Source organism: Ornithorhynchus anatinus, chromosome 20 (genome assembly GCF_004115215.2).
Source record: "Ornithorhynchus anatinus isolate Pmale09 chromosome 20, mOrnAna1.pri.v4, whole genome shotgun sequence".
Lineage (NCBI taxonomy): Eukaryota > Metazoa > Chordata > Mammalia > Monotremata > Ornithorhynchidae > Ornithorhynchus > Ornithorhynchus anatinus.
This window is the reverse complement of record NC_041747.1, coordinates 20,608,120-20,623,760: the sequence shown is the minus strand read 5'-3', so window position 1 is coordinate 20,623,760 and position 15,641 is coordinate 20,608,120. Positions and strand designations below refer to the sequence as shown.

The 15,641-nt window shown below is 45.4% G+C and overlaps 1 protein-coding gene across 2 annotated transcripts in view; it reads right to left on the bottom strand.

Annotated features, from left to right (window-relative positions):
- The window catches only part of PDGFD (platelet derived growth factor D), a 127,833-nt gene extending 113,063 nt beyond the window's left edge, over positions 1 to 14,770 (bottom strand). For both annotated transcript variants that reach the window (XM_029048169.2, XM_029048170.2), the window contains exon 1: positions 14,379 to 14,770. In XM_029048169.2, coding sequence (XP_028904002.1) covers positions 14,379 to 14,508 — 130 coding nt within the window. In that variant the 5' untranslated portion in view covers positions 14,509 to 14,770. The remainder of the gene's footprint in view (positions 1 to 14,378) is intronic.
- Positions 14,771 to 15,641: the final 871 nt, after the last annotated feature.

Below are 15,641 nucleotides of genomic sequence, written 5' to 3'. Positions count from 1 at the left end.
GAATTCCCTTTTATAAAAAATAATCTATCACACATTTTCAGAAAAGGCCACCCTTAAGAATAATAGTAATTCTGGTATTTAAGCACTTCTTTGCCAAGCACTGTACTAAATACAGGAATGCTGGAATTGGGAAGTGACCCTAATGGAAGGAGCCAGGGCTGGGAGTCAGAGGACCTGGGTTCTGATCCCAACTCTGCCACTTACCTGCTGTGTGACCTTGGGCCAGTCACTTAGCTCTTCTGTGCCTCATTTACAGTATCCGTAAAATGAGAATTAAATCTTCCTCCCTCTGATTTAGATTGTGAGGCCCATGTGGAACAGGGACTGTGCCCAATGTGAGTAACCTCTCTATCTACCCCAGTGCTTAGTACAATGCCTGGTACATAATAAGCACTCAAGTTCCATTTTTAAAAATCCCTATTTTTCCAATGAGGAAACTGAGGCACCAAGAAGTTAACTGACTTGCCCAGGGTCAGACGGCCTGTCAGTGGCAGAGCTGGGATTAGAACCCAGGTCCTCTCAATCCCAGGCCAGGCCTCTTTCCACTAGCTCGCACTTTATCAGTTTACAGTTCCCCAAAAATATAACGGGCATAAGACGAAACCTGGATACGAGGTAATTTATCCTGCTGGGCTATCAAGACACCTGGACCAGTGTTGATATACACAATTCAATCGGTTTAGATTTCCCCTTGTGGTTCTAAGTCTCATTCTGGGTTTTTTTTTTTCTGATAATTAGCTGTCTCCCCTTTCTTACAGATACTTTGTTGGCTTCTAAAATGTGAAGATCAAAATTGTCATAAGGAACTTTTATTTGTCCTCAAGAGATTGGTGTCCCTGATTGGAATGCCAAAAAAAAAAGCAATCCCCACATACCAACCATGTACCAAACAAGCCACAGTAGTAACTGGAAGTGTTCCATATTGAAAATGTCTGTGTCGTTTATTCAGAAAACAGCCAGGGTAAAGTACCAACTACTTTTTTAAAAAAGAGATAACAAGAGGAAAGACCTGGAAGTCAAGAGATCTGAGTTGTAAGCTCTACTCTGCCACATGCCTCGTCCTGTGACTTTGGGCAAGTCCCATAACTTCTCTGGACCTCGGTTTCCTCATCTACAAAATGGGGGTTAAATATCTGTGCTGCTTCCTCTTATATTGTGAGTCCCAAGTGGGACAGGGACTGTGTCCAACCTAATTATCTTGTACCTACCCCAGAGCTTAGTACAGTGCTTAGCAGGCAGGAAGTGCTTAACACTGCGATATTAGCTGCCCTGTTTAATGCATGATCGGCAGGTTTTTCTTTGTCCACTATCCCAGAGCCTGTTACTGTTCTAATTCTACTGGGTTCATGTAAAGTCTGGACACACTTCAAAAAAAGGCACCACGCATTAAAGAAAAACATATGTTGCATATTATCTAATAGTAATAATTATAATAATATTTGTGGCATTTAAGCGCTTACTATGTGCCAGGCACTTTACTGAGCGCTGGGGTGGATACAAGCAAATCAGGTTGGACACCGTCCCTGTCCCTCATAGAGCTCACAGTCTTATCCCCCATTTTACAGATGAGGTAACTGAGGCACAGAGAAGTGAAGTGACTTGCCCAAGTCACACAGCAAAATGGCAGAGCGGGATTAGAACTCATGACTTTGTGACTCCTAGGGCCATAGTCTATCCACCACGCCAGGTGGCAAAGTATTTCATAAATCCCTCTGCTACAGAGTACAAATAAAGGAACTAAGAGCTGGAGTAATTACAATGTAAACAGATTAAATGTGGTTCCTATCCCACAAGAGGCTGATAATCTAAACTCGGGTAAATATACTTAGAAAACAATAGAGGGAAAAACCAAACCATAAATTACAAAGTCAACAATCCAAGGTATTGTAAAACAAAGCAACTAAATTGTTCTTGGAGGCAGAGGTCTTTGAACTCTCAGGCACAGTCAATTTGCAGTCATCTAGTGCTAAAATGACCGTGCACTAATCACTCCATTCAAGTCGATCAAAATACTTCCAAGGGGGAGGAGAAAGTTGAAGAGGGAGGTGGTTAAAGCCTAAGTAAACACTGCAGTGAGAGGCTGTTGCGAGGAATACAAGCACTGAAATTCAATAACCAGAGTGCCACAATGGGAGATGGCGGAATATGCCTATGAAAACAGACTTCATATCACCATATTCCTCAAATTTTCTTTATCACTGACATGGGTCCGGTGGAACGACGATGGGCCCTGTAGCCAGAGGATGTGGGTTTTAATCCTGGCTCTGCCGCTTGCCTGTTGGGTGACCTTAGACATGTCCCTTAACTTTTCTGTGCATAAAATGGGGATCGAATACTCTGACTCCCCACTTCTTAGACTGGAAGCCCCATACTGGACAGGGACTGTGTTCAGCTTCATTACCTATATCTACTACCCTAGCGCTTAGTACAGTGCTGGGCACATAGTAAGTGCTATATAAATACCACAATCATCATGGCTGTTATTCGACCCTGATAAAAATGTATCTGTGTATAATGGCAAAAATGGAAATCCAATGCCATTGTGAAATGGCGATCCGGTGGAAAACTAGGGACGGTAATAATAGTGAACAATTAATAGTAATAATAACAAATAATAGTATTTGTTAAGCACTCTGAGCTAAGCCCGAAGTACTGACATAGACCCAATATAAACATAATGAAACAGCAATGGTTCATCGCTGCTGGATAGAACACAGGCCTGAAGCTCAGGACCTGGGTTCTAATCCTAACTCTGCGACTTGTCTGCTCTATGATTTGAGGCAAGTCACCTCATTTCTCTGTGCCTCAGTTACCTCATCTGGAAAATGGGGATTAAGGCTTTCAGCCCCATGTGGGACATGGACTACTGGATCATCTTGTATCTAAACCAGTGCTTAGAACAGTGCCTGGCACATAATAAGCACTTAATACCCTTAAAAAAAAATCATCCCCATTCCACAGAAAGTTCCAAGTTCAACATAAGGGAGAACATGTATAATCACCATTTTAGAGAAAAGGAAACTGAAGCACAGAGAAGTCAAGTGACTTGCCCAAGGTCACACAGAAGGCAAGAGTCAGGATCATCACAGAGAGGCTAAATCCAAGTGTCTGATGTAGGATTAAAAGAAACAAAACTCATATGATTTTTAGGAATACGTGGAAGAAGCCACACTACCAAATTAGCAGATCTCAAATCTATTTCAATTAGTGCTGTCTTCTGGGAGACACGCACATGGATCGAGCCAAGCAACATGGCCTAGTGGAAAGACCCCAGATCGGAGGACCTGTGTTCTAATCCTGGCCAAGTCACCTGGCTGCTGTGTGAGCTTGGGAAAGTCTCCTAAATGCTCTGTGCCTCCATTTCCTCAATTGGAAAATGGGGATTATATACCTGTTCTTCATCTTACTTAGCCTGTGAGCCCCATGTAGGAAAGGGACTGTGTCCAACCTAATCATCTATCTACACCGTGTTTCGAACCATACTTGATACACAGTAAGCGCTTAACTGTCACTGTTCTTATTGTGACTGACCCTGAGTAGAGTTCACTGAACTCTAGTGGGTATTTGAAAAACATGTAAAATATCTTTCGACCTCAAAGCAGATGACAGGGTAATATATTTTAACAGGACCTAATTGAAAAAGTTAAATGACTCTCCCAAGGTCACACAGCAAGTGACAGGCAGGGCCGGGACTAGAACCCAGGTTGTCTGACACCCAGGCTTTTGTTCTAGATCGTCCTGCTTCTGTAACTTATTCCTGCGGCTCAGGAGAGAGGTTAAGCTTTATGGAAGAACAAACAGAAGCTAATGTTTTCTGCCACGCTCAAAATGGAGATTTCTGCAGTGTGGGCAAGTTCTTTAGAACAGGCCATGTATTTAAAAAAACACACATTGCTCTTTTCGAGGAACGTCTACCAACTCCGTTACACTGTACTCATCCAAGTGCTTAGTACAGTGTTCTGAGTCCAGTAAGCACTCAAAATATACGATCGACTGAGTTATACGAGTGACAGTCCTCCTGGATGGTAGTGAACGGCAGTAGCAAGCAATAGATAGACCCGGGGCAATCAAACAAAACCAGCCATAGTTTCTTGTTCTTATCTCTACATACCATCACCTACTCTCTTTATTAAAAAAAGGGAGACTAGATCTTGAAACAGATCAGAAATGAAGGCTGGAAGCATATTATAAAACTTGAAAAAGTTTCGAAATCCAGTAAGATTCGTGTAATACAATCCTAACACAAAATCATAATCTGTCACAGCATCCCACAACAGCCAGATGCTGTTAAGAAATACTTTCCCTCATTTTGCCCCGAAATTGAAATGAAAATTTTCATTTCACTGAAGATCTCTTTTAATGAGAGTTGATACGGAACCCATGGTGTTTTTTGCTTCAATACACTTTAATTACACCATCCTTGCCAAAACCTTGAAATTGTACAAAAAGTAATGTGACATCATCATACATAATTTGGATGCCATCATGATGGGAAAAGATATACTAATAAATGTCTCATTCTTATTACCGGAAGTAACTCTTCTGCCAGTAGGAAAGAAAATATTACTCAAAAGAGGTTTCTTCTTCTGTGTACCTTAGAGTCCTCTTTATTTTTGTTTCCAAAACTGGCCTATGGAGAATGAGCCAGAAATACTAAATCAGAACAAGTGTTCTCTATGGTTCTTTCCTTGAACTCTTTCTCTAGTAAATAATATGCCCTTTTGCCTGAGATATTTCAAAGTCACTTTTCAAATGAATATTTCATATGGCTGTCCTTTGAACTCAGAGCAGATGCCACCAACGTTAAAATTCACCTGCGCCTGTAACTGAATAGGCCAACTCTGGATCCCAGAACCTGACTCCATTGTGCATACAAAGAGGCTGACTCTCATTGTGCTGTCACTTTTGATGACTCCAGTGCCTGGTGCTCTTTAATTCTTTGTTTCTTTTGTAAGGGAAAAGTTTAAAATCTTTTCCTGCCAGGGCAAATACATTCAGTTATAAGGGTAACAGTCTGTAATTCTGGAGAATTGGCACGGTCTAGTGGGTAGAGCCCAGGCCTGGGATGATGATGCCCCTGTCTGCTGTGTAACCCTTGGGCAAGTCACTTCACGTCTCTGGGCCTCAGTTCCCTCATCTGTAAAATGGGGATTAAGACTGTGAGCCCTATGTGGGGCAGGGACTGTGTTCAACCCGACTCTCTTGTATCTACCCCAGCGCCTAGAACAGTGTCTGGTGCATTGTAAGCGGTTAAATGCCATTAAAAAAAAATCCTATTCTTGCATCATAAAACTGTTAATATCATGTCTGCTGACAGGCTCTAACACCTCTATTCCTGCCACTAAGACATCATGGGCAGTGCAGGAAAGTCAGGGTCAGTCCTTGGCAAGGTAGAAAAGGAGGGAGAAGGATAACAGAGCACAGTTCACCACTCTTTCCACCCTCTGGCTGCTGGTAGTTCCTGCCTACGTCACAGTGTCACTCCCAACATCCGCCACCTGCCCAACCCCCATTCCCTCCCAGGCCGTCCCTGGATCCGCTCCTGGACTCTGGGGTCGTCCACAAGAAGGAAAGGTGACTTGCCCAAGAACAATGGCAGACAGGTAGCGGAGTCAGGATCAGAACCCAGGACCTCCTGATTCCCAGGCCCACGCTCGCTCTATCCACTGTGCCACGCTGCTTCGCGCTGCGGTAGGTATAAGATAATCAGGTTGGAAACAATCCCTGTCCCACGTGGGGCTCAAAGTCTTAATCCCCTTTCCCAGATGAGGTAACTAAGGCACAGAGAAACAGAGTGACTTGCTCAAGGTCACAAAGCAGGCAAGTGGTGCTCTGCACACAGTAAGCGCTCAATAAATACAATTGAATGAAGTGGTGGAGTCAGGATTAGAACTCAGGACTTTCTGACTCCCAGGCCCAGGCCCCAGTCACGAGGCCGTGCTGTTTTAGAAATAAAACAGCCTGTAGAAAGCTTCTCCAGGTGGTTGGGTCCAGCTTTGGCGTCTTCCCAGGTGATCAACAATCCCTCTCTTCTGGTAGACGGTCAGTAAATATAATTACTCTTAGTACTTCCTCTCAGCCCATTTCCAAGATTGCAGGGAAAGATGAGAGAAGGTCATCTTTGGCCCAACCTTGAACTTGCACCACTCTCAATTGTATTTACTGAACACTTATGTTAAACAAAGCTCTGTATTAAACACTTGGGAGAATACAATACAATTGAGTCACTATACACAATCCCTGCCCAAGGATCTTGCAAATCTGTTTCAGTAAAAAGAGCTACTATTCAGTATTCAAGCACTATCTTACGCTCTTCAAAGCGCAAAAAATGGAAAATGAAGACAAACAAATGAGGATAATCTGAGACATGACTCAATTGCTAAGGAAAAAATATAAGGATCCCCCCTTCCTTCCCATTTTGCTGCAAAGGATGTGACTGATTCCAGAATTCCAAGTATGCTGCAAGGAAGCAGTTTTCATCTTGGTTCAGTCCATTTACTGAGCGCTTACTATTTGTGGAGCACTAAACTAGGCGCTTGGAAGAACACAAGAGAATTGGTAGACACGTTCCCTACCCAAAACGAGCTTACTGTCTAGAGGGATGTGCTTCTTTTAAACTTACTGTTTCAAAACAATAAGGTTTCATTTTTATGAACTAAAAATGAAAAGCTCATGTTCTAAGGAAAATGATGGATAATTCCACTGCCACTCAGTGAATTCACAGTACCTAATACCTTCCACTATTTGGTGCAGAGATATCTAATATAAACACCTACCAACTGCCACTTAATTAAGGTTCAACTGCTAAAGTCAGGGCTCAGTGTCTCTTCAAATAAAAAAAAGTAAACCTTATGGGCTTCTGCAAGACGTTATCAAAACAAGGGAAAAAATAACAACATGCAATGTATGTTGAATTTAAACAATCTTGAACCTAGGTTTTCGGACTGCTTTCAAAACTGGTTTACTGCAGCTCTCTGTATTTTAGAGCATTTTCTTCAACTTCTATTTAAATTCTGGTTGCTGGAGAGTTGTTTTGTTCTTTCATAACCTATTTTACAACTCAAATACGCCCTGAAACTAAGGGTGATTTGTAGAATCATGTAACAGAACACTGTGACCAGTAACAAGGTACCTGGAGACACCAGCTTTGGCAGTAGACACATTCAGAAATGCTAAGTTATCCATCGATGCTAAATTTGGAAGTTCTCCCTAAATTTATCTTCTCTGAAGGAGGTCTAGAGTCAAGAGACTCCTCCCTCAATAAGTTATTTATATTCAGAATCGACTATACTTACTGAGGGCTTAAGTGTGTGCAGAGCTCTGTATTAAGTGCTTGGGAGAGTATAACATTACAGAGTTGGGAGATGCGCTCACTGACCTCGAGGACCCACAAGGCAAAGGGGAAGGGGGAGGAATATCTTGAATTAGTGATTCGATCAATTACTAGACTGTAAGCTCATTGTGGGCTGGGAATGTGTCTTTTATATTGTTATACTGCACTTTCCCAAGTGCTCAGTACAGTGCTTTGTAACCCATAAGTGCTCAATAAATACGATGGATTGGTTCATTTATTGAGCACGTTCTAGGTGCGGAGCGATATGCCAAGTGTAAGAGTTAGTGAGACATGATCCCTGCCCACAGTGATTTTGCAATATAGAGGGGGAAACAGAAGTCAAAATAAAATTGCAGGTAAGGGAAGCAATCGAGAATAAAACAGATTGGGGGGTGAGTGGACCCAAGCACTTAGTACAGAGTTTACACAGAGTAAGGTCCCAATAACTATGACAATGAATGCGTAGTGTGGTTAAGTGCAAGGGACACATGGGGGAAGATTTATTGTAGGAGATGAGATTTTAGAAGGGCTATGAATATAGGGAGAATAGTGGTTTGTCACAGGAAGGGGGAGAGAGTTAAAGGTGAGTGAGGTAAGAGGAGAGCACCGTGAGTAGGTTGGTATGAGAAGAGGGAAATGTGTAACCTGGGTTGCCGGGGAAAGAGCTAGCTGATTGACTGGTTTGAAGCTGATGATGAGAAGTTTTTGCTTGACGCAGTGATGGCTGGGGAACCACTGTTGATTATTAAAGAGAGTGGGGAGACGTGCACAGAAGGTTAGTTTTATATATATATAAAAAGATCCAGGAAACAGAGTTTAATATTGGCTGGGGGAAGGAAGTCTGCAGGCAGTGGAATTAGCCAAGAATCTGAGGCTGTAGTCAAGCTGGAAGATTACAAATGCCTGCACCAAATTCCTGGCCATTTGGAAGTTCTACCTAGTTAGCGTTAGTTAGCAAACAATGGTTTAATGCACTTGCTACCCTTTACTTCTTGTTTCCAGCCTGGATGAATTCTATTTGAGGTGGCAACAAAAATGAAAGGTAAAATAAATAAAAAAAACCAAATGGCTTTGGTGGAGATTTTCTGGGTGCCTTAAAATATATTAACTTGAAGGCCCCTGAAAACAGCAGTGAATATGAAAAAGGTTTTCCAAAAGAATCCCAAAGTGCAGTACTTCAAACGATTCTCCCTTTAGGGGAGCAAGATCCAATTGTACGTGTCCTCACCTCTCCTCTTTGGCATCTTAGAAGATGCAGAATAAGACCCGACCCTTCTGATTGCCTGAGCTGAACTGAGCGGAGAAGGACCGGAGAATTCCCAAGATAATGATAATAATAATAATGTTGGTATTTGTTAAGCGCTTACTATGTGCAGAGCACTGTTCTAAGCGCTGGGGTAGACACAGGGGAATCAGGTTGTCCCACGTGGGGCTCACAGTCTTAATCCCCACTTTACAGATGAGGTAACTGAGGCACAGAGAAGTTAAGTGACTTGCCCACAGTCACACAGCTGACAAGTGGCAGACCTGGGAATCAAACTCACAACCTCTGACTCCCAAGCCCGTGCTCTTTCCACTGAGCCATGCAAGATCCGCCTGGGCCACGCGCAGAAATGTTACAACCGCTGCTCTGCGTAAGCAACATAGCTCTGTTCTTTCTGGGCCCATCTCGGAACACACAGAGTCATCCTTTAATCCCCAGGCAAAGTGAGTGCTCTTTAGAAAACAAACATTTGACTTTTCCCACCCCACTCAAGGCCAACCAAAATAAGAAAACAACTCTTAGTTCCTCCTCAACCCAATAGGCAAGGATGTGACTAAGTACTACTTCTACATCTCCAACACAACTTTGGTCATAATCGTATTTCTTAAGCACTTACTATGTACCAGGCACTGTACTAAGCGCTGGGGTAGAGACAAGATAACCAGGATGGACACAGTCCCCAACCCACAAGGGGCTCTCAGTCTTAATCCCCATTTTACAGAGGAGGAAACGGAGGCAAAGTGAAATGACTTGCCCAAGGTCACACAGCAAACGGCGGAGCCAGGATTAGAACCCAGATCCTCTGACTCCCAGGCCCTTGCTCTTTCCACTAGGTCATGCTGCTTCGCAGCCAAAGAATCTACCAAGAGGTAGGATACTTTGAGTAGCAAAAGGCCCCCGATGGCTTTGCATTAACTCTTTCGGAACGTCAGGATCCCAGAGAGAGTTTATGTAGTAGCTTATTAAGTAGTCCCTACCCTGGAAATTAACCCAGAAAGTAATATTTACAGATTACTATACACTAGAACAAACGTTGACCCGAACTAGATTTCTACTCGAAAGAAGAGAAACAAAGACAATCAAGATTCCTACTCCAAATACCATCAAGGAAGACGAGGCCCAGCCACTACTTCTCCTTACCCAGTTCTTCATTGTTGCTGTAACTGAGCTTTCAGGTTTTCATTCACCATATTTGACTATTACATCACTAACAGACCACTCTCCTCTAAGTACAGTGGATATGTCTGGGAATCCTTGAGGATGACTAAGTGCTGATATAGCCTTCGCTGAGGATTACTATTCATCTGCTGCGGCTGGAAATGCCTGAAAAAGCTACAGTGCCCTCAAGCATCATCCTGACATTAGGGAAGGCAGATTCCATTTAGAATTTTTCTTGGCACCAGAACACCAAAAAAACCTCACTGACTTAAAAAGTTAAAGATCACCCTGCTAATATATATTTTCAGAGATGGCTATCAGTCACCCAAATCAACTCGCCCAAAAAAGGACACAACACATCGCGTTTCAAATCAGTATACTCCTGTCCGCTCTGTCATTTTCCCCGGTGACAAGTCAATGAGGGACGGGTTCCACATCTTCTACTACAGAAGCTCATCGCGTTGTCGTCAGTTAAACCGTTTAACTTTCTTCAATTTCCTCATATATTTTAAAAACGACACTGGGTCCCTTCCATCTCTTAATAGGTCACTATCATATTTCAAGCCCAACCAAGGTGTTCGGCACCAAATCAATCCATCATACTGACTGAGAGCTTACTGTGTGCAAAGCACTGTACTAACTGCTTGGGACAGTACAACACAACAATCGAACAGACACATTCTCTGCCCACAACAAGCTTTCAGTTACATTAGGTTGCTGGGACAAGGAGAGGGACATTCTCTACCCTCAAGGAACGTGCTTTTCGTTCAAACGTGACAACCGAAACTGAAATATCTACAAAAACACAGGGACAAATTACAGATATAGTGACATCTTATGGGAGGAAAGAGTGCATTAATCAAGTCTGAGTTTGAAGAACCTGAACCCCAAGGTATGCTACGGCTATAAAATATTTTGAGAATGCCTGGCGTAAATCACTGGTTTAATGCAGATTTAAAGAGCCAGAGAAGTCAGTCTGACCCTTCAGGGTTCTCCAGGTTTTACCGACCTCATCTAACCAAGATTTAGCTAAATGAATTGCACAACTTTTCCTTCTCCCAAAAAAGCTGTTACTTGGGGGACAGAGGAGAGGTGCCATTTTGAATCCTTTTAAAACAGCTCCCTCCAATGGTCAGAAATCCAACGCTTACATAGCAATTCTTATTTTATATGAGAACTCCAGGGGATGATTTCCACCTCTTCCCATTTACGGAAGCAAAATTGATCCTACAAATAAAGTTATATGGAAAGGCCAAGGAATTAAACATTTCTGGAGAAAACAGAGTATCCCAATTTGAATCCAATCAATTTGGGAAACAGTATGGCCTGGTGGATAGAGCACGGTCCCGGGAATCAGAAGGACCTGGTTCTAATTCCGGCTCCACATGTTGTCTGCTGTGTGACCTTGGGCACTTCCACTTTACTTTTTTAAGTTACCTCATTTGTGGCAAGTCACTTCACTTCTCTGTGCCTCAGTTACCTCATCTGTCAAATGGGGATTAACTCTGAGCCTCACGTGGGACAACCTGATGACCCTGTATCTCCCCCAGCACTTAGAACAGTGCTCTGCACATAGTAAGTGCTTAACAAATACCAACATTATTATTATTATTAACATTGTGTGCCCCATGTGGGACATGGACTGTGTCCCAACTGATCACCTTATATCTATCCCCGCACATAGTAAAATCCCTGGCACATAGCAAGCCCTTAAATACCAGAAAAAAACACAGCAAAAAACCACCTTTAATGATTGCTACTATGGCCTATTACTTCACTTCTACTGACTCTTCTGTCACTTTAGACAGCTCCACCACCCTCCCTGTCTCACAAGCCTGTAAACTGGGCATTATCCCTGACTCACCTCTCGCATTCAACACACATATTCCATCTGTCAACACATCCTGTCGGTTCAACCTTCACAACATCACCAAAATCTGCCTTTCCTCTCCTTCCAAACTGCTACCACATTAATCTGAGCACGTAGCCTATCCCACCTTGATTACCTTATCAGCCTTCTTCCTGACCTCCCTGCCTCCTTCCTCTCCCCACTCCGGTTCCCACTTCGCTCGGCTGCCCGGATCAATTTTCCACAAAAACATTCAGACCACTTTTTCCCAGTTCGTCGAGAACTTCCGGTGGTTGCCCATCCAGCGCCACATCAAACAGGAACTCCTCTCCATGAGCTTGAGAAGCACTCAGTCATCTTTGTTAAGGAGATGTACATCACCTTGATTTTATTTATTTGCTATTATATTAATGAGATGTTCTTCCCCTCGATTCTATTTATTGCTTTTGTTCTTGTCCGTCTCTCCCCCGATTAGACTGTAAGCCCGTCAAACGGCAGGGACTGTCTCTGTTACCGATTTATACATTCCAAGAGCTTAGTCCAGTGCTCTGCACATAGTAAGCACTCAGTAAATACTATTGAATGAATGAATCTTGCTCGTTATCTTACCTCCCCGCTTTCCCACTATGACCCAGCCTGCACACTTTGCTTCCTAATGCCAACCTACTCATTGCACCTTAATCTCATCTATCTCCTCGCCTAGCTCTTGTTCACATCCTGTCTCAGGCCTAGAATGTCTTCCCTCTTTATATTTGACAGAGAGGACCACTCTGCCCACCTTCAAAGCCTTATTGAAGGCACATCTCCTCCAAGAGGCCTTCCCCGACTAAGCCCTTACTTTCCTCTTCTCCCACTCCTCTCTGCATCACCCTTGCCCTTGGATTTGTTCTCTTTATTTATCCCACCCTCAGCCCCACAGCGATCCATAACTGATTTATATTAATGCCTGTCTCCCCCTCTAGACTGTAAACTCACTGTGCACAGGGAACATCTACCAACTCTGTTATATTGCACTCTCCCAAGTGCTTTGGCAAGTCACTTCACTGTGCCTCGGTTACCTCATCTGTAAAATGGGGATTGAGACTGTGAGCCCCACGTGGGCCAAGAGACCGTATCCAACACGATGTGCTCGTATCCACCCCAGAGCTCAGTACGCTGCCTGGCACGTGGAAAGCGCTTAACATAATGATTATAAAGTAGGCACCATAAGTACCACAATGAATGACCAAAGTGATATTGTCTCCTTCCTATGTCTAATACAGACAAAATGCTTTGAAATCAACGTTTTCCGACAGATATACATGCACCAAGCCCAAAGGTCTCCTGCTACAGATGAACTTCGTTCAAGGTAGAGAAAGCAGGCAAGTGTCCTCAGATAAACCAAAGAACACAACTTCAGAACTTGGGTCACGACTGAACCATCAGTCCTTCAGAGAGATTTCTTTCCAGCTGGGAGACACGTGTAAATCCGGGCACCTATCGGATGCTCCTATCATCTCTCCCAGAGGGTGGGCCTTAGTTGTGATATGGGAGAGGAATCCACCTCTTTGGTAGAAACCAGCTTCCCTCCTAATGTGCAGCTCCAGGATGAGTAACTAAAGACTTGGAAGCATCCTCCAGAGAGGAGGAGGGGGAAGCAGGGAAAATAAATCCGACCCAGGCTGCCCTCGGGCATGGGGAGCTGCTGTTTCTGGGATTCCGCTTTGTTGGCCACTGGAAGCCACTGCCTGGAGTGAGGGGAAACTACCAGTTACCCCCATCGTGGGCCAGGATAAACTGCTGGAGCTCTAGTCTGCAATGGGGGCTGGGGGCCTCTAAAGCTGCAAGCTTGGTAGGGGGCAAAGAGAAGACTTCAGCTGCAGGCTGGGGAAGGGGAAGAAAGGAGGCTCTCCAGCTGCAGCCTGGGGAGGGGGAAGAGAGAAGGCTCTCCAGCTGCAGGCTTGGGGTCGGTGGGGACTTGGGGTGGGGGGAGGAAGAAGGCTCTCCAGCTGCAGCCTTGGGGTGGGGGCTTGGGGTAGGGGGAGGAAGAAGGCTCTTCAGCTGCAGCCTGGGGTGGGGGAGAAGGCGGCTTTCCACGTGCAGCTTGGGCTTGGGGAGGGAAAAGCCTCTCCGGCTGCAGCCTGGGGGAGCTTGAGAAGCAGCTTAAGCCCCGGGGGGGGGGGGGGGGGAGAAGCCTTTCCAGCTGAAGCTTTGGAGGGGGACACTCTCCAGCTGCAGCCTGGGGTGGGGTGGGGGGCTCTCGAGCTGCAGCCTGTCGGGGAGATGAGGGGGTTTCTCCAGCTGCAGGAGCTCTAAGAGTTACCCAGCCAGCCAGAACTTGACTAGACAAGCCCCTGGAAGGGGGGCTGGAGGTGAGCCATGCCCCAACTCTCTCCTTCACCCCCCAACCCCTCCCTGCCCGGGGGGGGGGTGTCCCACCAGCCCCCGACCCCTGGGCGATCCCCTTCCCCCCCCAAGATCTTTCCTCTCGCCCCTCTCCCATTGCAAAAAAACGAACAAACCCCCAAACCACTTAGCAGAGTCCTGCCGGAGAAACAAGGACCGGCCCTTGCAACTTTCCCCAACTTTTCGGGATTAGTCGGGGGGTCCGGGGGGACCCCTGGGTTGGGGGGGCTGAGGGACCCTTCCCCAGAAGGGGTCCGGGATGGGGAGGCTGGAAGCCTGCCTTTCTTACTCTCTCCCTCCCCCCCAAAAAAATCCCACCTCCCATCCCACCTCTGCGGGGAGGCCTACACCTCTGGTTTTGGGGGACACCCCTCCTCAGGTCCTCTTACCATCTCTCCTGAGGTTGGAGGAGCGTAAACCTTTGAAGGCTCCGCCCTGGGGTCCCGCCGAAGCCCCCCGGCAGCTGCACAGGGCGACGAGGCTGCAGAGGGAGGTGCAGAGGAGGACCAGCCGGTGCATTGGGGGGGTCTGGAGGGGGGGGCTCGGCAGAAGCAAGGAGGGGGACCCCCCACCGGACTAAAGGCCGAGTAGTCCTGCCCGGCCCTCCTGCATGCTCGAGGGTGTGTGTGTGTCTGGGGGGGTGGGTGTGTGCGGGCTTGGAGTGTGAACGTGTGGTGGTGTGTGGTTGTGTGTGTTTGGGGGCCGGAGGGGAGCGCCTGTCTACCGCTCCCTTGCGATGTTGCAAGGGACTAAAGGGAGGAGACAGGTTGCGAGCCAGGCCGAGGTGCCCGGCCAGCCTTGCAGGATGCAAAAAAAAAAAAAAAGAGAATTTTTTTTTTTTTAAAAGGGTCCTAAAACCCCTCTTGCTCGGGTCTGAAACCTACTGAGCTGATCCAGTGGGCTTCGGCTCTGCCCCGTTCACCTCTGCTGACTTTCCTCCCGAGGCCAGCAAGGGAAAGCGGCAGGGAAAAGGGGGTGGAACTAGGAGGACTAATAATAATAGTGGAACTAGGAGGACTAATAATAATAGTGGAACTAGGAGGACTAATAATAATAGTGGAACTAGGAGGACTAATAATAATAGTGGAACTAGGAGGACTAATAATAATGGTAGAACTAGGAGGACTAATTAATACTGGAACTAGGAGGACTAATGTTGGAACTAGGAGGACTAATAATAAAAATAATGGCAGAACTAGGAGGACTAATTAATAGTGGAACTAGGAGGACTAATAAAAATAATGGCAGAACTAGGAGGACTAATAACAACAATGGTAGTTGTTAAGAAGCAGCATGGTATGGTGGATAGAGCACGGGCTTGGGAGTCAGAAGGTCTTGGGTTCAAATCCCCACTCTGCCGCTTATTAGCTGTGTGACTTTGCAAGCCACTTAACTTCTCCTTGCCTCAGTTCCCTCATCTATAAAATGGGCATTAAGACTGTGAGCCCCACGTGGGACAACCTGATCACCTTGTATCCTCCCCAGCGCTTAGAACAGTGCTTTGCACGTAGTAAGCACTTAACAAATGCCATTATTATTAAAATGGGGATGAAGCCTGTGAGCCCCACGTGGGACAACCTGATTACCCTGTATCTACCACAGCGCTTAAAACAGTGCTTGGCCCACGGTAAGCGTTCAATAAATACCATTAT